This window comes from Etheostoma cragini, chromosome 13 (genome assembly GCF_013103735.1).
Source record: "Etheostoma cragini isolate CJK2018 chromosome 13, CSU_Ecrag_1.0, whole genome shotgun sequence".
Lineage (NCBI taxonomy): Eukaryota > Metazoa > Chordata > Actinopteri > Perciformes > Percidae > Etheostoma > Etheostoma cragini.
Window position 1 is genome coordinate 712,807 of NC_048419.1, and position 27,766 is coordinate 740,572.

The 27,766-nt window shown below is 43.4% G+C and overlaps 1 protein-coding gene across 2 annotated transcripts in view; it reads right to left on the reverse strand.

Annotated features, from left to right (window-relative positions):
• Positions 1–27,766, reverse strand: part of med13a (mediator complex subunit 13a) — a 76,007-nt gene that overhangs the window by 7,555 nt on the left and 40,686 nt on the right. For both annotated transcript variants that reach the window (XM_034889562.1, XM_034889561.1), the window contains 18 exons: positions 26,617–26,762; positions 21,752–21,952; positions 21,439–21,633; positions 21,144–21,306; positions 18,885–18,995; positions 16,106–16,861; positions 14,278–14,494; positions 11,141–11,171; positions 10,636–10,757; positions 10,217–10,304; positions 8,919–9,130; positions 8,170–8,366; positions 4,674–5,596; positions 4,123–4,290; positions 3,401–3,624; positions 2,964–3,153; positions 2,246–2,672; positions 1,365–1,596 (listed from right to left, as the gene is read on the reverse strand). In XM_034889562.1, the coding sequence (XP_034745453.1) occupies positions 1,365–1,596; positions 2,246–2,672; positions 2,964–3,153; positions 3,401–3,624; positions 4,123–4,290; positions 4,674–5,596; positions 8,170–8,366; positions 8,919–9,130; positions 10,217–10,304; positions 10,636–10,757; positions 11,141–11,171; positions 14,278–14,494; positions 16,106–16,861; positions 18,885–18,995; positions 21,144–21,306; positions 21,439–21,633; positions 21,752–21,952; positions 26,617–26,762 (4,603 nt within the window). The remainder of the gene's footprint in view (positions 1–1,364; positions 1,597–2,245; positions 2,673–2,963; positions 3,154–3,400; positions 3,625–4,122; positions 4,291–4,673; positions 5,597–8,169; positions 8,367–8,918; positions 9,131–10,216; positions 10,305–10,635; positions 10,758–11,140; positions 11,172–14,277; positions 14,495–16,105; positions 16,862–18,884; positions 18,996–21,143; positions 21,307–21,438; positions 21,634–21,751; positions 21,953–26,616; positions 26,763–27,766) is intronic.

The window sequence follows — 27,766 nt, forward strand, 5'->3', positions numbered from 1 at the left end:
TCCAAAAAGGCTTCTACAAATGCAATATCTAATAATTTGAGAAAAGTGGCATGTGAGCATGCCATTTTTTTTAACTTACTTAATTTTCGGTTGTGTAATTCATTAAGATTTTGCATAATATACACAAAGTGACCAATAAATTAAAAGCTCTGTACAATGCCCCCCTTAAACGTCATCTTGCCAGTCAAATCACTTTGTTTTTGCAATGCTATGGCACACAGAGGTTAATGCAGGATAACAGCACGACATGCTGTTAACTTTAACAAAACCAACTCGTCTCAAAATGACCTAACTCCAAAACTAACAGTGATGGAAACAGAGAGCAGTGATGGAAATGGAGGGGGGAGAGTGACGCGGGGGAGTGTGACTCATTTCTGTTCTGTGAGGAAACATGATGTGTATGTGTGTATATATATTCCAGGGATCAATAAAGTTCTTATAAATGGTGTTGACACGGCAAGGGAGACAGGGTCCGTGTTTTGAGAGGGGTTGGGTGGGTTGGCGACATCGCCAATGACGGTCCATGCGGGGGCAGCTGTTAGCCGCAAGCCACCTTCCCAGAGCTGGTTGTGACGCCACGGAGGAAATGCACCCAGCGAGGCAGAGTCGGGGAGACAAGAGGAACCCCCCACACCGAGCGGCCGTGACCCGGTCAGACTGAGCGGACCCAACCAGTGAGAAGTGGGTCATTATGAAACTGTGGCGGGCCTACCTAGACTGTAGGTAATTAATGGGAAACACTGGATTAGTCACGGAAAATGGAAACCGTGCAAGTTTTCCTTTTGTATAAAGCAGCAAAAAAGTTGTACCATGACCGGTTTGTGTTAATTTGCCCAGTTTGACGTCACACTTCCTTCGATGAGACTAATGCGCACATCACAACCTTGATGCTGAAACAATATATGTGCCCCCTATCGGTTGTATTGTATTGTCATCTTTGTGCCCCTTCACATACATAAAACTTAGAAAGAATATGAGAAAAACTTTCCATTACAATGCAACCAAACACAACATAAAATACAGCTTTGGAGTAAAACCTTAAGAAGAGAAGCATAGCTCTCTATATACACACATGCAGAGTGAGGTAGTGTTAATGCTATTGTATTGCATTGCTGTTAAAGGGTTTCTATTTTTGGTCACTCAGGGTACAGCGTTAGTAATTATCAACATTTTACTGCTTCTGATGATGATGGATATGTCATCAATGATGCCATTGAGCCTAACCTGTTAAACATTATGGAGTAATGGACACTGACATTCAACAACATTGAATGCATTGTTAGTCATGCGATTACGTTCACGGTAATGAAATACAATATGGTCAGCATTAAAATAATTATTGCTCTCCTAGGAACTTTACTTACTTGTACAGAAATAGAATTGCGAATGTGTGGGGGCAGAAACTGAAGCATCTCAAGGTAGCAGCGTAACAAACCCAGCGTCCACACACTGGAGTGGGCCGGCACCGGCCCCGGGCCGCCGTCGGCCTCCTCGTAGCTAAAGGGGTCCACAATGTAAACAACAATGGCAGGTGGATACGTGATGGCATGGGACTCCCCATCCGTTGGGACGCCTACTTTCTCTCGTTCCAAAGTGCTGGGGAAAGCACAGAAAGATGACACACACACACACACACACACACACACACACACACACACACACACACACACACACACACACACACACACACACACACACACACACACACACACACACACACACACACACACACACACACACACACACACACACACACACACACACACACACACACACACACACACACACACACACACACACACACACACACACACACACACACACTTTTTAAACCAGTTTTATTCTCAGCTCGGTTCTTGTCCTCAGCTTTTGAATGGCTAAAGTTATTGTGCATTCAAGACTACTGAAAGATATCTTCAAAAAGTTAATTTATCACTTCACAAGAATGTATTTAAATAGCAATGATCAAAAACATGCTCTCAAACTGGTACCTAAGTGTTGCTTAGCAACCTCTTTGCTATAGTTCAAGGACTTTTGCAGAAAACAAATATTATGGAATTATTAGATTAGTATTTTCTCTACCATATTTTTTAAAGAATAAATAAACCACTCACCTAAGTGTAACAGCGATTTCACAACATTTTACTAGATCAACGCTAGTTGTGACTTACTGTCACTTCTAAAACTGCTAAAAACATTTTGCTGTCTTTGAGCTGATGGAGCAGACTTGTGTGTCCTGCAGTACCTTTCAGGAGGCTCTGTGGGCCCTGAGGCCTGGTTGCTGGAGTTGTCCCCTAAGGTGCCAGTATTCTGGGTACCAGCCTGCTGTCCCAGCTGTCCACTCTGAGGGCCACCTCCCTGGCCCTGGGAACCCATGCTCCCAAAGGGAGGAAAAGAGTTGGGCTTGGCAGACGGCATGCCGCTGCCAGGCTGGCCTGAGGATGTCACCAGACCGTTGGATGATGCAGAACCACTTCCAGACCCACTGTTGTTGTTGCTGCTGCTGCTGTTGTTGGGAACGGAGGAGCCTGCAGCATTCACTGAGCCCTGCTGGCCAACTGAGGTTGAGGTGGAGCTAGACAGCTGTGTGGATGATGACTGGCTGGACGAGGGCGGGGGACTGGGCTGTGTGAGGAGGGAACTGTCCAATTGCTGTGATGCGAGGTATGGAGCTAAAGAGAGAAAACACAGCATTGGACTTTAATTAATAACATGAAACACACTTTGAAAAAAATGAAAATCTACTCCATTTACATCTTGACCTCCATCTTCACAGGTTTCAACTTCTCTTTCAAAAACAGTCAAGGCTCTCTAGCTAGCCTTTTTAGAACTAAACCAAGTTGTGTCGAAGGTGGAAATTTAGCAACAAAGAACTGAGGTAGCCTAGCATTGAAGAGCAGTCAAAGACTATGTAGAAATAAAAAAATGCAGCGGTAACCCGGCAGGCTGTAAATGACACGTACCGAGGTTGTGGCGGCACACTTGTGCATAGAGTTTGAGCTTAGTGAAGGCGTCGCTGTTGCTGCTGGCAGCCTTGAGGAACCAGTCGCTGACTGGCTGATCCTTGAGGTTCTTTGCTCCAGTGCCGCCAACAAGGACCATGCCCTCGGGGTAGACTTTGGAAATGGGCCGGTGCTGGCCCAGTCGACATGACTAAAACAGACACAAATAACAAAGACCATGAACGTGTGAACCGGTACATAAAATAATTTCATTTAACAATCGTTAACAAGGCTAATTTGATTTGAATTTTACATGTTTTCAATACAAATTGATCATGAATCAGTCTGAGATAATTATTCTATTTGCACAAGTCACCGGCAAACCTGAGGCTGAGAAGGAGAGATGTAAAGCGATGTTACATTTAGACAGTGTGTGCACCCTCCTTCAGACTCTGTACCTCGTAAACAGCGGTGAGGTCTCGGAAGAAGCTCTTGGCGCCGCTGAGCAAGGCCTCGTTGTCAGGACAGACCACCAGATACCCAATGTCCCGCTGGGAGCCAAAAGGATCCAGCAAAAGTTTCTCCCAGTACGGCAGACCAAACGGAGACAGTACCACAAAGTCATACTCATAACCCACCAGGAAGGTGGGGATGGGCAGGGGCTCTGGGGACTCATCTGTGCCTGTGGGGGTGAGGTGGAAGGAGGAGGAGAAACCAAATGTGGAAAGAGGTAGAAAGAAACACAAAGAAGAAAAGAACAGTTAGCAAGTTTTGTTGACAGGTAAGGTGTCAGCCGCCCTCCCCACTCTTTCCGCCCTCTGCTGTGCATCAGAATGAGAGGTCGCCAAAGGATCTGACAGCTCCTCCCAACAGAGCTGGTGTCTGGACCGCAGCAGAGGGACCACACTGCCTATTGACCTGACAACATCCAAAGGATTTCTACCCAAAGACACACACATTCCAAATGTCACACACAAGCACTAAATGCTGTTATCGCCATTACAGTCTCTATAAGAATCGTATTCTTGGCAGAATAGTCTGAAACACCCATTGCATATTTTGTGGAAAACACTGATTGACAGATATCGGATTCCAATACTATTAAACTGGATGGTAGCAAAGCATCAGTCAGAACTGTGACTCACATGAATAAAATTCCCCAGTTTGTCCCCAGCTTTACCGTAAGAGCCCCGTCCAGCCATCTTGTGGAACTGCTGCCAGGTGAGGGGACCCTGAACGCCCCACGACCTTACCGTCCTCTTCTTCTGAATTGCGTCCTGGAGTACAGGCTGGAGGGACATCAGCACCCGCAGCACATCCTGAGAACACAGCGCACTCACGTCCACTGCTGGAAAACAGGTGAGTAAAGGGGAAGCTTAAGATTAATAACAAATGACAGCGTAAAAAAAAAATTAAACTACAGTTTTGTTAGTTTCACACTGAGATTAAAAATGTGCAATATGTAAAATGTCTGATGTTAAAGATGCATTTCATTGAAGAATATTTGCAATCAATTTTTGGAAACCTTTGCAAAAAATGTTTTATACTTTTTTATTTTGTGTTACATTAAAGATTTGAATAATCTTTTTTTGCAGAGGGCCTCTTTCAACTTTTTTATGGTTAAATAAGACAGGATAAAAAAAAACTACAATGGCCTCAAAAAATCATAATTTGGTGTCCAACTAAGCCAATTTTAGGATGTATAAAAATGTAGAATGTCACATTTCTCACCGTTTTGTTTCGCCCAGTGGTGCAGGCAGGTGCTTTTGACCAGCGCCTTGTCCACTTTTCCACCCGACATGTTGTCCATAAACTGCCTCCCGTGCTCCAGGGCCATGTAGCAGTCGCTGTGGTAGTCCCTCTCCTCCACCCTCACACAGGGCGGTACAGGGGCCCCACTTGGCCCCCGTGTCACTATGTCATGCTCTAGGATTGAAATGGGTGAAAGGGGATTGGTACACTGGTCCTGTAGGAGTAAAATCAGCTCATCTGGGACACGGTCCCCCCTCCCTACTCCAGTTCTTTCCAGCGAGGAGAGCCGCAGCTCCTCAAAGCGCTTTTCTGCCTCTCTGCTGACGTCTGAGCCGCGGCCGATGATATCCAGCTCGTCCTCCAGGAAGAGGCCCGAGCCGTTGCCGTAACGCCGGTTGACCACAGCACTGAAGCCGCAGGTGCATAGTTCCTGAGCCTCGCCGACGGGGTCGCTCAGGTACACGCCCACATCAGCTCCTTTTATGTTCATGTTACATACGCAGATGCAGCAGCTGTCAAAGTTGCAGTCCTTGAAGAGGTTCATGACGGACTCTGAGAGGATGAGGGTGACGTATAGGCTGTGGGCCTCGGGGATGGAGGGCACCGTGGCCGGCTCTACTGAGTTTAGCGGTCGGCAGGTGGAGGGGGTGGACGCTGGCGAGTACAAGTCCGAGTTCTCGTACTTGAGCGAGCCTTGGACACTGGATGGGCCTCGAGGTGTGCGTGGGGTGCGTGGCGTACGTGGGGTGGGGGCAGAGAAACGTGGGGTGGCAGGTGAAGGCAGGATACCAGCGCCACTGTTACTTGGTGGAGCACTGTTAGATATGAAAGGCGTGTGGGTCTGAGGGGTGTAGGACTGGCTGTAGTCCTGGTCCATGGTGCTGCCCACACTTGGGATGTTACTGAGGGCAGAAAGACAAAGGACATGATTTAGAAACGGTGTAGAACTAAAAGAAGTGTGTGTTTCAGACAGGAGAAAAACAGCGGCACATTTCTGGGTTTTAAATGGGACCATGGGTCCTTAAGAGGATCCTGTGAAGCCCAATGAAGCATGGGAGAATGTTGACAATAACTAATGATCCCTATTAAACAAGGAATAAGAATAACTCTCTCCCAGCTTTCAATTTAACGCTATTAATTTCCCATAAATGTACCGTACATATAATTGTGGCATGAAAATAGAAGCACTGGTACTCAGAACAATGTTCAGTACATTGCATCAAACGATAAAATACAGTTATCAAACTGCCTCTCAGAGTTTGTGAAGATAGTGAGTAATAAGGCAGTAGGGCATGACAACATACACTACACTACAAAGGGAATGCAGAGTGAGCTTAGGCTGCACATATGTTTACACATGAGAGAACAAGAATGTGGGAGAGAGAGAAAATGAGAAAAGAAGCAGAGGGAGAGAGAAAGACATTCAATAAACATTTCAACGAGGGTCCCTCTGAGGTAAGGTTTATTTTTGGGCTGGCAAGCAACAGTGAGGAAGCAGGGACATAGAGAGAGAGTGAGAGAGAATGAGAGAGAGACGGACGGAGGGAGAATGAGCACATCATGTCCCTAGCTGTATGTGGGGAACAACGTCTGGCGCAGACCCATTAGAAGGAAGTCCCAGCACATCTCTCTCTCTCTTTCTCTCTGACACCTCTCCATGGCTGCAAAATCCATCATAACCAGTCTTATTACTCCCAGATCCACACTTACAAAAATAAGGAAATAATATGCCCTAATTGTATTTAAACTATTACAAACCTGACCACCTTTGTTGTTTGTACTACTCTACATTTCCTGCCATGCTCCAGTGTACTCTAATAAAAGAGAAACGTTCTGAAAAATAATCTTCATAATCAACAGGGAAAAGTATAACCCCAAAGTATAGCAATTAGCTCTGCTGGAAAAATAATGAATTCTTTTTGTAAAATAAATAAATAAATAAATAAACTAAAAATTAAGATCTGTCCACATTTTCTGCTTAATAATAATAATAATAATAATTTGTTTATTAGTCCCCAATGGGGAAATTACTGCACTACACTCTGTGTACACACTTTTGTTAGTACTCACACACAGGCCTGAAATACACACACATGCTCAGGACCTATACATGCACTATACATGGAGAGATGTCAGAGTGAGTGGGCTGCCAGCTGAACCAGCGCCCTGAGCGGTCGGGGGGGGTACGGTGCCTTGCTCAAGGGCACCTGGCAGTGCCCAGGAGGTGAACTGGCATCTCTCCAGCCACCAATCCACGCTCCCAACTTTTTGGGTCCATACGGGGATTTGAACCAGTGACCCTCCGGTTCCCAACCCAACTCCCTATGGACTGAGCTACTGCCACCCCCTTAGCCTCAGTCTGCTGGATAAACTGCTGCTGACAGGTCACTCTCCAGTCAGAAGCAACGTGTCTCGCCTTTCTTATAAAGTCAAAACATTTTCCAATCACAACCAAACCTGAGAAAACTAAGAAGTGCATCATGGTGAAAGTTTCTGCTCAGAGTAGCAACATTAAATATAGATCATAAGTGAACCAGTCAAGTTTGGAGAGTCTGACAGACTTTATGATCCCAGGTCAAAGAAACACACAGGTATAATACACGTACGTCCATACTGGGGGGGTCCCAAATAGTCAACTATTTGAAGATTCAATCTAATGAGTCTGACTTAACTGCCAATTTATGGAATACATTTATTAATCAAAGAACTCACGTAAGAACGTAGCACTAGCACAGTGCTATGCAAATGTAAAAAGAGTCTACACTCCTGCCCTGATTAAAGAAAAACACACAATCAATTGAACAAAACCAGGTGTGTTTAGGGATTTTTCAGATAAACATACTAATGATAAATTCACATGTGACTGGAAAGTAGTAGAGGTGTCTCCGTGCGTGGTTGAGAGGAACAGTGACAGATATACTAGAAAGTCCCAGCTGCTGTGAGCAGTGAGGTGGCATGGAGCCGCTGTGGGGGCTCATCCCACCACTCAAGTGATAATCTTCATCTTCAACCAAGACGGCATTTTACACTCATTTCCCTGCTCTGCCTGAGGCAGCCATGCATGGGAAATCTTGCAGCCTGCTAAGGGGGTGTCCGGGGAGAGACCAGAGGGTGTGTGTGGACAGAACGGGGGCAGGGTATGAGTTTATGCCGCTGTGCACACAAAATGTCAACCACCCAGCCCAGCCTTGACATTTCCTCTGCAAGTCTACATTAGAATGCCTCAGTAACCTTCTGCCCAGATCATCATAACATGATAAAGAATTTTCACTGGAATCACTTGATGTGCTTCTGTTAAGCTGTAATTTAAGTGGATCATTTCACTAGCTGCATAGTACTGCCTACACACAATTGTGGTCTTACTCTCATAATAAAGATCCTAGCTGAGTGATAACAGCAGCACCTGAGGACGTCTTTGAGGAAGACAAACACCTGCATATTAGAAACCTCATTGAAAAGAACTACAGCAACATACCTGTCCTTGTTGAGAAAGGCCATGACAGGCACCGGGTTGAGCATCTCCCTGCTCATGGTCCAGCTCGGTCGGTAGATGCAATCCTCTGGTATTTTAACAGGTGGGAGACACTGGCTGGGTAACGTCTTCAGAGGAGCAAACATGGAGCAGCCTACGAACAGCTGGCACAGCTCTGGCTTGTACACAAATGAATAGTCCTACAAGACGGAGAGAAAAAAATATTTATAAAAATGAATGATGTTGTTTTGGGATCCTTGCAGAGAACATCCGTTTAGGTCTGCTGTCTTCTTTAAAAAGGTAAGGGCACAGAGATAAATGCAAAATGGCAACCTTAGAAATGTGAATGCCATGTTAAAAGTAGAATGAACTAACATAATGATAAATAATCAGGGCATTCCTGGCTGAGACTCTGCTACCTTATATTTCCATGAATACAAGATATGTGCCTGCTTTAACTACAGAACGGGTAGCGATTTGGTGTGTTGCTCATGGGAACTTCAGCTAGACAAATGCTTGTACAGATGGGAAATGAACCCTGTGTTTCTAATTTAAAAGGCTGTCTCTGACCATGTGGCCACCCAGCTGCCTCAAAATGAGCATGGTGAAGAAAACATATCCATCAATCATCACTTTGACTTCTGGGTTGTATTTGACTTCTGGGTTGTATTCGTCCTATTTGACGTATGGGCTCAGTCAGTTGTAATTGACCCTGCAATAATACCTGACAGATTTACAAAGTCTACACCCACCTTGATCTCAGATGGCTTGGGACTGCAGAAGCTCTCCTCCACCTCAATTTTGAAGTGGCCCGCCATAGATGAGGTGCCGTCCAGCGAGGTCATGCCTGTGTTGGGCTCCATGCTGCCGTACTCCTTGCTGCACATGTTCATGGGTGAGTAGCCCATAATGTGCTGCTCTAGGGAGGGGGGTGTGGGAAACATCTGGTGCAGGTCTGCTGAACCTGGGGTGGAGAGAAGAACATGGAGCCATCAAAATATGACTTGAAATGAGTGCAGAAGGTGTATCAAAAATCCATGTCACACAGCTTACCCTGCTGTACACGCTGATAACGAGATCATAATTAAGTTTTGCTTACAATATCTTAATTGCCTTACAAATCAAACACAAACCATTTCTCAAGATAAGGATTATGTGAATCTTGTGGCTGACTGAACAAGGTAAGATGTGTAATCTTAAACTGTAACAAGCAAGATTATTTTACAGATCCAGCCATACTAAAGGTTTACTGGTTCAGGCAAAGTTGAAAGGTGAGTTTTAAACTAAATCATTTTCATAAGATAATTTTACTCTACACTAGAAGGAAACATTTCCTAGTAAAAATGTCTTATCATTATGTTAAAATGGCCAGAGACTATGTGGGGTATATCCAAGGCCTCAAACTGCTAGAATTGCAAGATGCTTTGAAACACAATTGTAAACGGGCAGAGTCTAGAACTGTACAATATTGGTCCATAAAAATTAAAATGGCTGATCTGAGACCAATTTGCTTCACAGTAAAATATTGAGTGTCATTAAATTCTCTTTAGCTTTATATTGGTGTCCCTGAGCTCTAACTTCAAACAGTCAGAAAATACTGCCTGGTACAGTTCTGTTCAAGTCAAAAAATAGTCAAATTATTGTAAGCATAGAAAGCCAGACAACAAGACAGCAGGCAAACGGAGACGTTCAGCTCTTAGTTGTGAGCTAAACACTGATGCACAGTGATGTTAATTACAGACATATTTTCCACCACCAGGTGGCAAAGCCAAGGGTCAGCATCAAGGATGATGAAGCCTTATTATTATTATTTAGTGGATTAAATAGCTGAAATTGTGAGCAGAAGAAATATGACATTTTAAACTTAAGTGGCTTCAGGTAAAAATTTCAGTGCACAATTCTTAAGTTTCAAGGAACTCAGCGGTATGAAAAATCTGATTCTAAATTAAAATTTGAAGTAAATCCCTGCTTGTACTTTAAGGAGACACGGCACATCAGTGTTCAGGGAAAAGAGAGCAACATCAATAGAGACAGATGTCAAGATACGTACTGATGCAGGATACAGGGTCCAAAGTGGATGACTTTGGTTCCTTACCAAATTTCTCATCCGTCCCATTCACTGTTCGCCTGGAACCAGGCTGTGGACCAAAAAAAAAAAAAGACCAAAAAAAAGTATTTTAGCACCTGACCATTTTGGTAACTCAAAGTGTCAGCTAACATCACTGCTCTAAATTCACCCGTTGTACTTCTCACACCTGTGGGGCCAAGTCAGTATCACACATGACAGCTTCTTAGGGTAACTGGCAAGTGCGTAGTAAACATTGTCAGCTGATGATGGGCGGAGTACTCTGGCACATGCATGCCAGTGGGAGAACACACACACACACACACACACACACACACACACACACACACACACACACTGTAATTGAGATATTTGCTGCGGTGTGAGCCAAGGTCTCTACTAACCGCTAGATCATCCTCGTCCGAATTAAAGAGGTTGTCCAAGTCGTTGATGGAGACCACCAGGTCTGTCTCGTGGATCAGGCTGGTGGAAGCCATGCGGTTGTGAGCAGCTGCCCGCTGAGCATCTGCATAAACAAACATACTTACTGTTAATACTAAAATATTAATGTCCACAAGTAGATAATGGGTTCTTCAGAACTCAAGGAAAGGAGAAAATCTTGAGCTACGTTGTTTAGGCAAACTGACTACCCGGGGTTGGCCTCAATTTACTTTCTATTCAATCAACTGAAAAAGTGGATTTCCTCAATTTAATTATTGAAATGCTTGTGTCAAGGCAGATAGGTTATGATCTGAATAAACACCAAGATGCAATGTGCCCCCTTTGGGCTCACTGTCTGAGTCTTCTGAGGGTGGCAGTATGATTACAGTACCAGTCCAAGGTTTGACACGGACTACATTTATATGTGACAGCCACCAAGTCACAGAAAAAGTCAAGGTGGTTCCTTACCATCTGACGGACCAGCTCCTCCATCTTCACCCTGTGAGGAAAAAGAAAGATGGGAAGGTCAGATAGAGGGACTGAAAAACACACACACACACTAATGCAACCAGGCAGATCCATCAAACTGTACATTTTTGACTAAACAATGCCTAGAATATACAGTCCAGACAGACAACAATGTTGTCTTGATGAAGTGAGGGCCAGTGGCTGAGCAGAGTCTGCTTCATTACTGGGTTAAAATGTGGGGGTGTGAAAATAAAGACCTATACAAATACAATTGACTGGACCCAAGCTGAGATAAATCACACAACAGAATAACACAACAATAATAAGTTTCCTCAAGCAGCAAAATTCAAAAAGGGGGTTAATTTCTCAAATTAAGGCGAATATAAATAAATAGCAATAATAGTAATAATAAAAAGAGAAAGACGCAAACATAAAAACAGAGCAACAGCAAATTAGATTTCCAATATGAATCAGCGCTTTCCCTCAGATATCAATATCTGGAAGGGCTGGACTTTGTATGTGTATGTGTGTATGTGTGTGTGTGTGTGTGTGTGTGTGTTTGCTCTTATGCTGGGTTGTGTGACTGTGTACACTATACGCTGAGCAGCTCTAGCTGGGGAGCAAGAATGTTATGTTCTAGCCATTGATTTCATTATGCTCCAGGGCTTTTCTCTGAGTAACGCAGGCTTTAATCTGTCTTCCTTAAAAGACCAGTCCACAGCAGCGCACAATATCTGCACCAAGGCCCCAATCTATGGGTGGTAATGATGCCTTAACCCCTTATCAATAACCTGGCCTTGGGTAAGAAAGTGTGTCTGCTGGGCACCCACGTAGCTCAGTTGGTAGAGCGGGTGCCCATATATAGAGGTTCACTCCTCGACGCAGCCGGCCCGGGTTCAAATCCAGCCTGCGGCCCTTTGCTGCATGTCACTCCCCCTCTCTCTCCCCTTTCATATCTTCGGCTGTTCTGTCAATTAAAGGCCTAAAATGCCCAAAAAATAATATTAAAAAAAAAAAAAAAAAAAGAAAGTGTGTCTGCTTGGAGTTCTTAGATATTGCTAAAAGCTTGTTTGACTTCAATGCTGCCTACATGAAAGCATCCCATCATCCTTTTCCTTCATGTCACTTTCTTACATTATTAATCACGTGCATGAACACTTCATAATTCAATAGGCTTTGACATAGGTGTGCCACGTCTGTGCAGTGGCATGAGGATCAAACGAAAGTCCAACGCAGCACGTGTCACAGCCTGCAGTAGAATCAATAACTCTCCAGTTTGAGGATTTCTTAGTCTGATAGGGTCAGAGAACTAGCTTCACACTAGGTCTCTGACCCGCTATCCTGAGCCACCAGTAAGTGGTTTAATAGTCTGATGAGCAATGAATATGTTTTTGGTGAGCTCCAAACTAACTCACGAAAAGGGCTAAAATGGTTAAAAATAACTGCGAGAATCCCAAACCTTTGCCTTTTTATATAATTATCTTGGTGCTCCAGGTTCACATTCCACATCAGCCTGGTAGGAGGTTAACCTGCCTGTTGTCCATGGATTGCACTATTATTTTTTTCAGTAGATGAACACACACACAACTTGAAAGCTACTGTGTTAACCTGATTTAGTCACAACTTCTCTCTACATACTGCGGGGGCCAGAGCTGGGCATGTCCTGGCTAATAAATGACATTTATCAAACTGGGTCAAAAATTGCAAAATTCAAAAGGGCCCTGACCCTATGGTGTTTTAAATCTAAAAAGAAAAAATACTTTAAAATGACTTTAAAACAGGTGGCCCTTGTCTGGAGGCAGATCAAATATGAAAAACACAACATAAAAGGAAATGGACAGGTTAAATAGTTTGTGTTCCTCTGGGCTCAACTAACAATGGAGATTCAGGGATAGCTTCCCGTTCAGTTAGGCTTGGGCAGTGAAAGCGGTATGTAAGTGTATGCAGAAAGCAGTTGTACTGTTATTTTTAGTGCAGTTTTGCAGAAAAAGCTGATGGCCTATTTTCTACCTTGCCGTAAAATCAGCACTCTTGTCCCCTTTTTACCCTGGGCAACTGGTGAGGAAAGCATGAATGGAGTGGTACCTCTCCATGCTGCCTTTTAAGAAGGCTTCACACTGCTAAGCTGTCCATGCCTTTTTCAAGCAGTACAAAAATCCAACGGGGTGTGCAACCAACTTGGAAAAGGCACTGTGCGTGGCTTATTTGTAGGCAAAGCGGAGTTTCAATGTGGGCAGTTTTACAAGTAAACTAGTCACTATGAAGAAATGAAGGCTGTTAAGTATAAAACAACCAGCATTATAATTGGTAGTAAGTATAAATATCCCATCATAATACTAGACTACACTGCTAAGTGATTAATCTATGATGAATCATGATGCTAAAATATCTTTTGAGATAATCTACCCTTTGTGGATTAACATATAAAGTTCATATCCTAACTTGTTCTGGAGTTGTGGTCCGTAAGACACAGGATGTCCTGAATACCATGTGGCGTGTTTAACTGTCATTTAAACTGAAAATAATGTTAAAAATAACAATAAAATTAAATAAAAGTTACAGAGAATACTAGTGTCAAGATAAAAGAGAGAGAGAGAGAGAGAGAGAGAGACACACACACACAATGTTGTCTTGTGTTGTATGAACGTTAACAAAGTTAACCCTTCAGCAGTGGTGTTCATTTCCATACAGGTTTAGTGGCTTTAAAGTTAAAGGTGAAGTAGCAGATTTGATTTGCTGGGGTATTTTTGCAACGATAACGTTATTAGTGTTGTAAATTAGCAGAAGACTTCATTAACCCCCACCCAGGGGGAGTGTGATGATAACTGCTGAGTCAGTCCGGTTCAGCTCTGAGATTTTCTCACATCGCACAACGCTGTGACGGAATAATCTCGGAGAACACGTTATGATCCAACTCTGGTTAGATGTGGTGAATGTAGTCTACAGCTCACAGCAACTTCATGCTATATAGTGTCCGGCTTTTGTTTGATATGTTGTGTTGTCAAATGGCTTTTTATTGAGTTCCCTTTTAGCGAAATAATAGACACTGAAAAGCGCAGGGACTTTTTTTTTTTCCCCACCAACCTTATTCCACAGCAAATATGTAACATGCCACTCCTTGATTTGGCTTGCCTTACCTTATGTTTCTTGCCTGGTTCACGCTCCCCGCCTGCCTTATCCTTCTTGTTCGAGAAAGTAAACTTGACATCTCCTTCCTCAAAGGCGTAGGGGTCCACCTCAGGTTCGTGATCTCCGTCTGTTATGGCAGCAGATAGGTATTGGTTCCTCCTAGCTCGATACATCTGAACGCGTTCTTCAGACACCTTAAGGGGCCATTTAGATGTAGACATCACCCTAGGAAGATGGAAATACTGAGGTGTGAGTAACGCAAGCAGACCATCAGAGGGATTTACAATTCACAGGCAACTGATACCAACAAGTCATTCCAAATTTTAAAAGAGCAAGAGCAGTCGTAAAGAAGAGTCAAATGGGAGTTGAGAAGCCAAAAACTAGCTACTGTACTTAAAAAAAAAAAAAAATATATATATATATATATATATATATATATATATATATTTTTATAGGAATACAAATATTATAGCAATAGAAACGTTTCCTCAGCTGCTCTGTTTTTGCCTCATGCTGCCGGATATCATATGTTGTATGCTACCATGTTTATCTGCAGAACAGAAATGGCAGTGATAGCAAACAAATCTGACAGCTGTGATACATCAGAACTTTGTTGTCGGACAATTACACAGACATAGTGACTGTAGCACTGACTGCATACATACATACATACAAACATCCAATCTATCCATATTTATCACCCGTTACTGTGACTTGGCTCATAAACATCTCTTATGTGGCTATGACTGTGGCCTACTTGTATGTAAAAGGGCAGGGAGGGAGGGAAAAGAAGAAAACTACTGGCTGCTTGGTAGGAGAGGAGGGACTGACCCAACTTATGGGTTATCCCTCCCCGCCTTAATTTCTCTGCACCTCTGTCTTCTCGTCATGCCTGTCAAGCTCTGATGGGAGGTGATGGTCTGCAGTGGCCTGGGCCAGAGATTAGTCGCCATTCAGAGCTGTGGCTGGGAGGATTACAGCTCACAAGAATAGCCATTCCAAGCGGCCGGCCCGCTGGGATTGCATAACCCTGTCGATAATTCCCACTATGGCCACCCTACAGCCTGCTGGTCACTCTAACTGCCTTCACACTGGACAAGCCCCCTCGCTCTGTCCATCTGTGATTCTCTTCTTCTTGCAAGTCTCTCTCCAGCAAACTGAAAGCCAGCAGACAGTATTTCTTTCATCGTCAACGGTATTACAATAGCAGAGGTTTATCTACCTAACCCAGTACAACTCATCCTCTCTCCAAGCACCTGTGTGTGTGTGTGTGTGTGTGTGTGTGTGTGTGTATGTATGTATGTGTGTGTGTGTGTGTGTGTGTGTGTGTGTATGTATGTATGTGTGTGTGTGTGTGTGTGTATATATATATATATATTTATCGATGAGTAGTGCTGGCCCTGCACATTGGTAATGTATGATGTCAAAAGGGCACATAGCAAGAGATTAACATGCTGTATGCCGCTAAGCTCTATACCGAACATTCTGAAGCTGAGGGATGAGAGAGTGGGAGGGAAGTGGGGGAATCAGAGTGGGAGAATGAGAAAGAGGGAGAAGGTGGGTTTTGCATCATTACTCTTTCAAAACATTTAGTTTTAAAAGTGGTTCAAAGCATCCTGGGGCCACTCTGTGACTGGGGCAAAGGTGGAAAATAGAGGGTTTGAAAGCCAATATGCTTAGTCAGTCTGCAAAGCCATTGCCCTGTGTGTGTATGCGTGCGTGTGTGTGTGTGTGAGTGTTTATGTGTGTGTGTATGTGTGTGTGTGTGTGTGTGTGTGAGAGAGAGAGACAGAGAGGGCATTGAACAGTGATTGTTAATTGGCAGGTGTCACTCACTCTGTGACCGACACCAGGTTGTCCTGTGATGCCAAGGCCTCGTCCCTCAGCTTGTCCCCTGGCAGCAGTGGTGTGGGCAGCTCGGCTTCTTTCCTGCGGGGTAGGTTAAATAACCTCCACGGTGCGTGGGAGCTGTCCTCCTCCAAGTTGACCGCTGCACCTACATAGACAGTGGGCTCAAGAGGGTCTGAGTAGGTGGAAGCTCCGGGGTGGGAGTGGGGGTGATGGGAGTGGAAGTGCTGATTTAAACCCTCTATCCCGCCAGGATCCTCGCCGCCACTTTTCACCCTGACGAGGCAGGGCTCGGGGGGCGGCTGGTAAAAGTGTTGGCTGTTGGGGGTTGAAGGGTTCTTCATGCTCTCGCCTGATTCCTCACCACGTTCGCAGGGGTGGGGGCTAAGTGGTGGTGGTTGGGGGGAGTTGGTCTGTTCTGACTGTCCAGTGCTGACCCCCCCACTGTGGAGCTGGGGGGCTTTTTGGATGCCAGACACATCCGTAGAGCGTAAACTAGTGAATCGTCCTCCATCCTGGCCCCTCATGGCTAACCTTTGGCCAGCTGTTGCCTCTGCCTCTAATGAAGCATCGTCGCTGGTCAAGCTGCGATGATGGAAAGGCGTCTGGGGTCTTTTCTGCTGCTTGTCACCTTTCTCTAGCTTCTCTCCCCCAGCTTTGTGCTTTGTAGGAGGCTGGCAGGGCTGGCCCGCTGACGGAGTTTGGCCTGGGGTGCTGCCTGTTCGCTGCTTCACTGATTTGTACCTGCAGGGGAGAAGATAAACAGGGAAATATGTTGAGATTATGAGAGACTGGTGACACTAAGCAAAACGGCAGCAGAGATCATATATCAAAATAAAGATGTGTAATGACAATGTCTCAGTTTCAGGATGCACAGAAACATGTGGAGCTTGTGTTAAATCTCCCTCTAAACCTTCACATCTGCTTCTTCTAAAAAACAACAACAACTACTGTCACCTGCAATTCATTTTAAATTAATAAGCAAAAACACCTACATAAGACAACAATTAGATTACATTGTTAGACTGCAACATCTAATACACAAATGCTTCATCCTAGTTTTCATCCTTATCCTTATTTACACTCGAACACATGACAAACAAAATTAATCTTCTACCTTTTTACAAAACATCCAAAAAGATCAATAAAGAAAATATACTAAGTCCTGCCATAAAAAAGAAATTATACCTCACTCTAAGCTCCATTGTCGATTTGGCTAGTTCAAATGAGGCTGATTACATTATGCGTTACACAGGAAAACACTAAGCCAAGTCTTTAGCATGGTTCCGGATCTGTTTGTCGCCCTGTGAACTACCTGCTCTGAGACCACATGACCTGCCAGCAGCCAACCAGGCCAAACCTATCACCTTCTCTTATCTACCACTGTCTTCTGTTACCACTGTCTTGGGTTATCACCAGTGCTTCTTTAGCCTCTCCGTTGCTGGGTCACCACTCGGCCTGTTGCGGTTATACATTAGGGTGTTGACAAGGAAGCTGTGTCTCTTTAATTGCCAGGGTACTTGCTTGTGCTGACAATTAGATGTCAAGATAAGCAGACGCACGGAAGGCTTCCATCTACAAAACAAAGCTAATGGCCAATAAAACTGGCAACAAACAGAGCTTCCCATATCTGTGTCGCCAAAGTGCCTGGTGCTTCCAACAAATTAACATGCTCCAGCTGACTGGCTAAATCCACTCTGCTCTGGTCTGCAGCCCAAGTCGGCTCTCCTCTCCCTAGGTGGAAAAAGGCCTAGTGCAAAGGATTCCCCGATGGAAGTATACTCACACAAAATTCCGTTTAGAAAATACTTGCTCATTAACCATGAATTAGATTTTTCTATCAATCCACTGGGTTGGTTCAGACTACCCCAACAGAGGTCAGTCAAGCATCCAATTATCCAGCTCACTGATTGGACCTGCAGTCTGCAGTGGATGGCACAAGCTTGTGTTTACATTTTACTCATGTGAGTAAAGCAGCTGCTTTCAACTGTGGTTGGCCGGCACAGATGATAAGCTGAAGACTGGGAATGCAGGGGTAAGCTGATTTGCAGTTTTTTGTTAAAATGAGGCCCCAAAGGCATACAATCAGAATGTGAGCAACAAGAAAACAAACATACTGCCGAAATCAAGCTTTACACAAGGCTGAATTTAGTAAATAGTTATACACAAGAAATAATATGACAAATATACGCCTGCACATGAGTAGTAGAAATCTTAGTGTCGGTGCTTGCAATTGAAATACAGAGGGGATTCATGCTCTGTTGTCTTTCCCTGCCTACGTCCTGACAACATGCATCAACTGCAACCGTGCTATCTGTCCTAGTAGATAACAACAACAGTGTTAATAAACAAATACATATGAACTCATTCTACATGTTTTGAGCTAATTTGTCAACGTGTCTCCTTTTACCACCACAGTATTCCTTAAGTGCTCCATCAGAGGTAAGGCTATTCTTTCTCCTTCAAATTGTTCCCATCAGTGAGGGAATAAAAATGTCTGACTTACAGAAACACACAGGCCAGAAGAGGTTACAGCCCTGGCTAGCCTGTCACTTAGACAAAATAGTGATAAATTGAAAAATATGAAGAATAATATGCTTGTCAAAGTCTAGACATGGATATAACTTTCAGATATTGTGCTGACTATGGCCCTCAGTGCCTTTGTTCAAAGCTCCGTATACATCCTGTATACCCTCTTTGAAATGTCTAAGCACACATATACAGTATATGAGCCACATACTGTAAATCCACGTGGGACGTGACTGACCTGGAACAGTTGCAATATGACCTCTGGGAATGCTCCACAAAATCCCAGGCTGCCGCTTTCTCAGCCAGCTCTTCCTCACAGGTACCATTGGTTGCGGCTGAGAACTTCCGCCTGGAAAGAGAAAAAAAAAAAAACTTTAACACAATTCTACTTATGGTTAATTTTGTAATTCATGTGAACAAAGCCATCTTCTTCTTTTTTATAATTTCTTTTTAAACACAAATTCTAAAATTGTGACACAAAATCCCCTTTTGCTCCTTGAGTCCCTTCTGATGTTCCTTTGGTATGCAGTGGTGAATTGGAAAAGCTTCGTGTTGAAGGATTTCATCTCCCTGCTTGGAGCAATAATATTTTGGCTGACAAGCCCAATAACTAACACCAGCCGACATGCTGTGCTTGGTCATAGGACAACAGATCTCGGGTTGCTCCCAATGTGTCAGATTCACTGATGGTGAATTATACAACAGACCATATGATAAAACTGCAAGCTAACTCTTACTTTAATTACTAGTACTGCTGGGCAGTATACTGTTTCATCCGGTAAACAAGTTATAATTTCCCATACGATATGACATTTTGCATTTACCGCCACAGTGATGCATAGTCATGAAGAGCGCTGTGGTCGAGTCAAGCTGTGAGTGTTTTAATTTAGAAGGGAACCTATGTTAACTGTGTTACCTTCTAAATCTTGGCCATACATTTAGAACATAAAGATGTTTAACCCACAACTAACTCTCTTTAACGTAGTAGAACACCATGGCACAACAAAATATTCTAACAACAATAATTACATCTACAAATTAACACCATCGAACGGCATGCTGGGTAACATTAAAGCTGCAAGTTAGCCAGGTAGCAGACCAGTCTGTTAACAGCTGGGAGAGACCAGAGACATCACAAGAACAAGAGAGCAGCACTCTGCTTTTTAAAAAGCATAAAAACGGCCGTGCTAACCAACGCCACTCTGCCAAGTGGTGGAGCGACATTACAAATGCAAAAACAATCTACCTAAGGTCCCGCTACAGGCAGTCAAGAAAGATGGGTTCAGAGCAATGAAAAAACACTGGATTCAAGAAATGTATTGCTTTGCCAAAATACTTAGCTAACCTACTATCCAAAAATTATACAAACAACACTGAAGCAAGCTAGAAACTGCACTACATAAAGTTGCTACATACCTGTGGTCAAGTTAGTGTTTATACAATTATCTTACAATATATTTTCTGAAAGGAGAGCAATTCTAAAAGTATTTGGCATATCTATTTATTTTTAAGTTATTTTTCCACTACTTTGCACAATAAAAAATAGTTTACATTCTGCAACTGTTTCATGCATTCTGACTCCTTAATATGTTGTATAATATTGTGTGCCAAGCAAACCCTATGGTAAAAAAAGCTTTCAGTAAATATAACATTAACATGTTTTTATATTCTATGTACTCCTGACAGTAGAATTAGCCATTATACACCTATAAAGGCTCAGACATACAAAAGAAAGTGGTATACCGTGAAATCTCCAGGATCTGAAGGAAAAAACATACTGCCCAGCGCGAATTACTAGGGATTATTATTTGCATCTAAGTCCTTCTGGTATTTATGTAGGGTTAATGTATGAATAATAAAACATTATTTAGAATGTTTCCAATGCAAAACACATTTCACTCAAAGTGGGGCTAGACTTGTGTAGAACTTCAACCAATTGAAGTAGTTGAGTTAATTGTATTGTTTTAAACTGAAAATGAGACCAACTTTCCAAATGTACTGGAACACTGCCGCACAACCGCTCTTCTTTACTCTGCTTTTTTCACCAAAAAGTTGTGAGTACTCACAAAAAAAAGAAAAAGTGAGGAGAGGCTGACTGGTTCACACTGGGTATAAAGTCAGCAAATGATTTGAACATACTGCTGATGCTTTTACAGTGAACAACCCATTTGTGTGCAGGGATCCCTGCTCATATAGTAGTGAGAATGTATATTTTGTACCAGGTAACACCCTGCTTTATTTTAAAACCTAAATCACACCTTGGAGTTGCAACAAGTCCCTGACTGTTGGTAGTAGAAGACCAATGTCAGTAGATGATAAATAACTGACTGGTTGCTTCTCATTCTCTTTCTGAACTTTTTAATGTAACTCTCTTAGCCTTTTTTTTTTCTTTCTACCACTGCCCCAATCAATACATAAGGAAAATCTTGTGGGTCTAATTTTTATTTATAGCATGGCTGATCAACATGCTACTTTCTAGAGACAAAAGCACACTCACTTGTTCTGGGCTCGGTTGATATTGCACTCTTGCCAGACGCGCTCCACCACCTGACTGGCTAGCCGGCGTGGAACCTTGCCTCCATGGTGACTTGTTCTGTCCACGCTGAACGCATCACATGATGAAGGCATCTTAACCCACTTCTGGGCCGAGTGAGAATCCACTGGAGAGGGGGCAACATTTGACAAAAAACGTTAATGATGCGGATCAATTCCAAAGCAATCCTCACCCTAAAGACTTAACTGAAGAATTTATAGTCCTGTCTTATAAATGTCCACAGTGTTCATCCCACTACCTGTCTGTGCCTCCTCAGGCGATGTGGGAGGGGTGAGGGTCACCAAAGACATGGCGGGCTCTCGTTGGGAAGCAGGCACTTGGTGGCCACCCGAGTAGACAGCAGTGCAGTGGGAGGACCCCACAGGGGCCACAACAGGGACGTCTGACTGAGGTACCAGCACTAAGCAGGCTGGGTACACCATTCGCACACCACCTGCACACAGAGGTGGATGTTCATGAGCCAGACCAGTAAAAACAAAAGAAATTAAACATACCATTTAAAACAGATAAAAATCAAAATCAATTAAATGATTTATATTTCAAAAACTGACCTACGAGGACCTCCACAGAGGCCAGAGAGTCATCTTCCCAGTCCATGTCCTCTGCCTTGTCCTCTGACACACTCCCCTTGGCACTGGGACTGATGGGATAGAACTGGTTCCACTCCTCAAGCAGCTTCTGTGTGGGTGGGTCTGACATCTTAAACGACTGGCCAGTCAGCGTCCCGTTCAGGCCGAAAGGACTCAGGATCACTAGTCACAAGGAAAGGGTGGAGAGAAGAAGAGAAAGACAAGATAATGTTAGTCAACCGACAACCCTAACTCTGTATTATTCTCACAAGACAAGACATTTTACCTTATCCCGATCGAGGGTCTAAGGACAGAGGGGGTCATATGCTGTACAGATTGTAAAGTCGCTTTAGGGAATATTGGGGTTTTGAGATATTGGGCTATATAAATAAAATTGATTGGTCAAATCCTTTTCCCATCTTCTTTCCATTACCTCTGCATCCTCCTACTTCCCAATTGTTGTTCTTACTTTCATTGCTATCTTTCCTTTTTCCCAAGCTTCTACTGCTTCAAGCTTCACCCGTTTTCTACATCCGTAAACTGCTTCCATGCAGTGGTTCAACATTTTTCACTCACTGTTTGATCCTCTCATTCCATAGTCCTCATTCTTTCTTCTGCCATACCTTCTTTTGTCTCTTTTCAACAAACCTGATTTCTAATCTTTCACACTTTACTTTGACCTCCCCCATCCTATCCTTATCCTCCTATCTTGTCCTAATTCCTTTCTATCATTAGTCCTTCTTTACACCCTTTCCCGAAGTTCTGACCTTAAACTCATGCCTTCCCTCAATGCCTTCTAATTTTATACATTCTTTCTTCTTATTCTCACTCTTGCAACAATCTAATTCCCGTCTTGATCATCTGTCTTCTCCCACATGCTTTCCTTTCCCTATCATTTTTGCCATATCTGGCCGAATCAGCAGTGCTCTGACCTTTCCAGAGCACCGCTGGTCCCAGCCGGTCCCAGCTGACTTGCCAAATACTTACAGAGCAATTCAGACGTCAATAATTGGCAAGCGGTGGCCTCTCAGAGCCAATAAACAGAGGCTTATAAAAAGGGCCACTCCTCAGCAAACACTTGACTGCACAGGCATATGAGAGTCCCACAGAGAGCCCATCACAGAACTACATACATCAGAGAACGCAGATAGTACCAAGAACTAACATGCATAATGCATACATGAGCACAGATACCATATGCATATTAACTACAGAGAAAAATGTACACACACACACACACACACACACACACACACACACACAGTCAGCTTGTTATCCATCCATTCTCTCTCTCTGCGTGTATCATACATTTGCATGAGAGAGGAGGTATAAATGGTTCTACAGACAGACAGGCTGGGTGGCTGGCTGGGTGTGTGAGTGAGCATTACACGTCCCTCTCTGCACTGCTTATCTAGTGTGTCATTACTGGACTAGATGGCCTCTGTCCCCAGGTATTGATCTTGCGGCTGGAGTAAAGAACAGCTTCCAGGATGGGGAAATGGTTGGAGACGTTGGACAGAAAAGAAAAGGAATATGAGATGCGTTAGCAGTGATTCACCTCCCAAATCTCCTAACACTTAAATTTATTTTAAGTTATTAGGATTAAGACATGTCATGAAACCAAACCCCCTTTTTGTGGTACACATTTTATCTGCTACACCCAGTGTAAATATATGGATCCACCATTCCCACACAGGATTCAGCATGAGAGATTTACAGGGGATCAATCCAGCTCAATTGTATCATTGATATCAGCCTCAATGTTTACTGTTGGCTCTCTCTCTACTGCATCAGAGCTGTATTGTTAAAGCAAAGCATTTACTTCCTAGTACCACTGCTTCTCATGAAAAGCATTCATCTGGCAAAGAACAGGATGGCTTTTATTGTTAAGCAGGCACAGGAAACAATGTATTAATCACCACTCATGGCACTGAGCGCTATTGTTTACCAAACATGTATCTACAAAACAAGAGTCCTTTTTGGCATTTTCTTGTCAGCGGACCAGTTTCGTTTCTGCAGTAATGGAACAAATGGGAGCGGTTAGATTAAGAGCTGCAGGCGACAGGCAGCAAACCTCCAACTCCTTGCAAGGTAACCGACTTTACTATGTCCTGCTGTTGTGTGGAAAACTACTTGTAGCATGGACAGTACAAAATCATATTGTGATTACAATTAATATTGATTGATTTCTTGTTCTTCTTTGGTGAGTTTGTTTGGCTGCACTGCAAACAGATACACCAGCTGCTGTAGGGAGTGAAGTAAGAGCACAGTGGAGCATTACTTGGCAAAGTTTGTTACTTAGAGAGATTATTAACCCTTAAATGAACATGAGGGCATTAAGAACACTTAAATACTGGAACAAACTAAAGCATGAAACATGTTCAGAATAACGTTTTTACCCTAGCCTACAGAACTACCTCTGCAAAAAGGACCCAGAGGGAAGAACAAAAGGTTACGTTGCGGTACACAACAACAGCCAGCTACGGACGATCATATTAACCCTAATTAAATTCCACCCCACTCCTTTTCCCTTTCATGTCTGCATTTCCTGCTGCACACACACTCCAAAGACCTGAGGCCAGTTGTGGAAGAGAGATCAAATTCCGCACAATTATGGAAATGGTTTAACGTTTTCCCCATCACCACCCACCCCAACCTCCCCTCCATCCCTTCTGCCTCTCTCTCTGTCTGATTGTGAACCTATCTCTGGCTCCCTGAAGACATGTCAAATGTGCTCAGATCAGTGTAATGGGCTGAGAGTTCATTACATTCACTCTGCGCCCTTTTATGAGGTCATATCCTGGAGAGGTCTGCCTGCTGGAGCGCTCCGCCGCACAGTAAACCAAGCTTGGCAGAGGGGGGTGGTGGTGGTGGTGGTGGTGGTGGAGTGAAGGGGGTCAGCCCTTCCTCGACGCTATGCTTGGTTAGCCAGGAGGAGATGCACTGCGGCGGTGAAAACACACACCTGCGCACGGACACACACCGTACTCAAAGACAAAACACTGATCAGAAAATACATTCACACTATAGAGGCGCGTGTCTGCTTCATTGGGTGCATATAAATCAGTGATTCGCAACATGGGGTGCAGGGACCTCCAGGGGGGATTCAGGGTATTTTACAGTGCGTCCCAAAAGGAGAATTCATATTATTTTAATTGTTCAATCAATTTCAAGATAATCCACAATAATTCAGTAACCAAGCAATTCAACTAAAGCAATGTAATCTCCCAATGGACAATGTGCGTTTGTGTGTGTGTGTGTGTGTGTGTGTGTGTGTGTGTGTGTGTGTGTGTGTGTGTGTGTGTGTGTGTGTGTGTGTGTGTGTGTGTGTGTGTGTGTGTGTGTGTGTGTAGGTACTTAAGATGACAATTTTAAAAACGGCAAAAGGACAGGCATTCATCGACCAATAAAATGAGTCATGAGTAACGAGCAAGGAAAGCTCTAGACAGAGGGTTAGTTATACATGAATTACTGCGTGAGAGGAGGAAGAGATCACAGTTATGACTCTGGAGGGGTGTAGGGAGAGGGGGGGCTGAATCACATCAGTACAACTATAGAGGAAAAGGGAAAAGAGGGAGATGCTTCCTAGTTTGTCGCTCAACTTAATTTTCTTGTAGAAAGAACGATTTTGACAGAAAAATCCTCTCTCAAGATATAATCAAAAATCTCACAAAGTGCTCCTTTGTCAGTGTTCTGGGCAGCAATCATTTCTACATGGAAACACATGGTTTAAATGTGTGTTTTATCTGGAGTCTAGTTCAGGTGGCATGTTGCGAAGTCAACTACAGGGTTCCTTTATCTGCAAGAGAAAAGGATCAGGGGAAGACTGCAACGAGAAGGTGAATAATGCTTGACGCAGATATTCATTCCTCAGTTTTGTTACAAATAGGATAAGTGTGTGATGCTTTCATTTTTATTCTAATAGTGTTGTTTAGAAAGCAAACTATTTCCTTCGCTTCACAAAGTAAATGTATATTACAGTCATTGCATTAGCATTTCTCTGTGCGAGTGGAAATGCAAGCAAACAATGGTTTCGGGATTATATAGTGTTTGGCTTAGGGTGAGGTAATGAATTTAGAGCCAATGATGGAATATCATTAGAGCCACACAATTTTATAGCTACACCATACTACACCACACTATAATTTAAAGTGACTACAGAGGCTGTACTCTTTTGAACTGGCTACAGGCCAATCTGTAATGAAACACTGCCTGACAGAAGATTGTATATGCATTATCTAAGCGACAGCGCACACACACAGCTTATTGATGTAATTTATTCAAAATAACTACACTTTTACACTTGCACTGAGCATTTTACGTTTACAAGAAAAAGAAAGGAAAACGAAGGAAGGAAATGCTTCTAAAGCTCAATTCCCTTATCTACTCCAGTATACTCCAACTTATCTCCTGGAGGCAACAGGTTGGGTGCTGGGCTCAACACTAGTCTACTTGAATCCTGAAGACTGACTTGTGTTTTAGTAGATGCTATTATTTGAGATTGATCACAAGCAGTATTGTGATTTTTTTGTGTGTGGTTCATTTAACTTACTGAAAGTAAAAGTAGTAAAAAGCTGTCCAATAGTTTTTATAGCACAATGGTGTTCATTTGTTTATCCAGCTACTGAGCTACTGATTTGATTATTAGGAAACGTGAGTATTATGTGTACCACCAGCACCCAACTTGCCACATAATTACATAGGACGAGAAATGTTTTGGTATTTGTGTCCAACGGGCCCAAAGGGGGGCAGTATAAGTCCAAGAGGATTAACTGCGTAGCTCAAATAGTGCCTTCACTTTCCCCAGTGCATTCTGAGCTGCCAGGTGTAGTGGACTTAAGACCCACCTTGGAAGGGGCTGGATGCTTGCTGAGCGAGAGTGAGGTGCTCCTCCGTCAGATGGTAGACAGGCTGGTGCTGGTTGATCTCCACACTCGTGCACACGTTACTCTCACCGTGCAAGAAGAAGGTGAAGGCGCAGGATAGGTGCTCACTGGGGGGAAGAAGAGAAGAAAAAGAAATGAGGAGATGAGTCATTTGGGATCAGGTTACTTTAATATGCACTTTTGGACGGAACTGCTGTGTGCAATGAATAACTCCAATAGTGTGAGTGATGAAGTGACTGCTGTGGGGAGCAGATCAGATAGTCTTGGTCATGTTGCTGTTCACAGGGAATAAAAAAGAGTTGGCAGGGAGAGGAAAGGTAGAGACAGAAAGTATGAAATAAAAGCCTGTGTCTTTTTTTGTTGTCAAAGACTATAATTAAATATTTTCTCTCATTCAAGTTCTGTTTAAGCATGACTGAGACTCTTGATAGGAAAGATTAAGCCAGAGATAGATACAAGGGAGTAAAAGAAGACACCAGGAATCTGTGTACCCTCTGATGATACAAAGATTGTTGTGATGGCTGGACAAGTCTTTTTTCTGATACTGCTACACACAATAGTGAAGTGTCTGCATCCTTCATTCTATTTGAGTTAAGAGACTTAAATGGCTACATAAAAGGTCAAGAAGCAAGTAAGTCAACACAACGGCGCTCACATGTGGAATGTGTATATGCATCTGGCCGTCGAGTGTGGAAAGCACTGGCTTTAAAACAAAGGGACAAGCCCAGACTAACCCTGGCTTTCTAGGCAATACACTCAAACACAACAGTATTTTCTCTCTCCCTCTCCGCATACGCCTGCCTGTGCCAGTCTGACCTCAACACACAACAAAAGTGACAAGTTGAAGAAGAAACAGAAAGCAAGGACAAGGCAGACAGAAGGAGAGAGGAACAGAGCAGAATGCAGGCCATTGTCTGCAGGCTTTCCTCTCTCTGTCCGCTCGGTCCCATCCATCATACACAAACACACACAAATCACACAAATGCAGAGTGTGCAAGAGACAGCGCTAGTGACATATGACCAAATGAAAGTGGATGCTGTGAATTGGGAAGTGGATCAAAGAAGGTTGCCTCCTCCGAGGATTTGGTTAAGCAAATATCAGTCTTCTCTC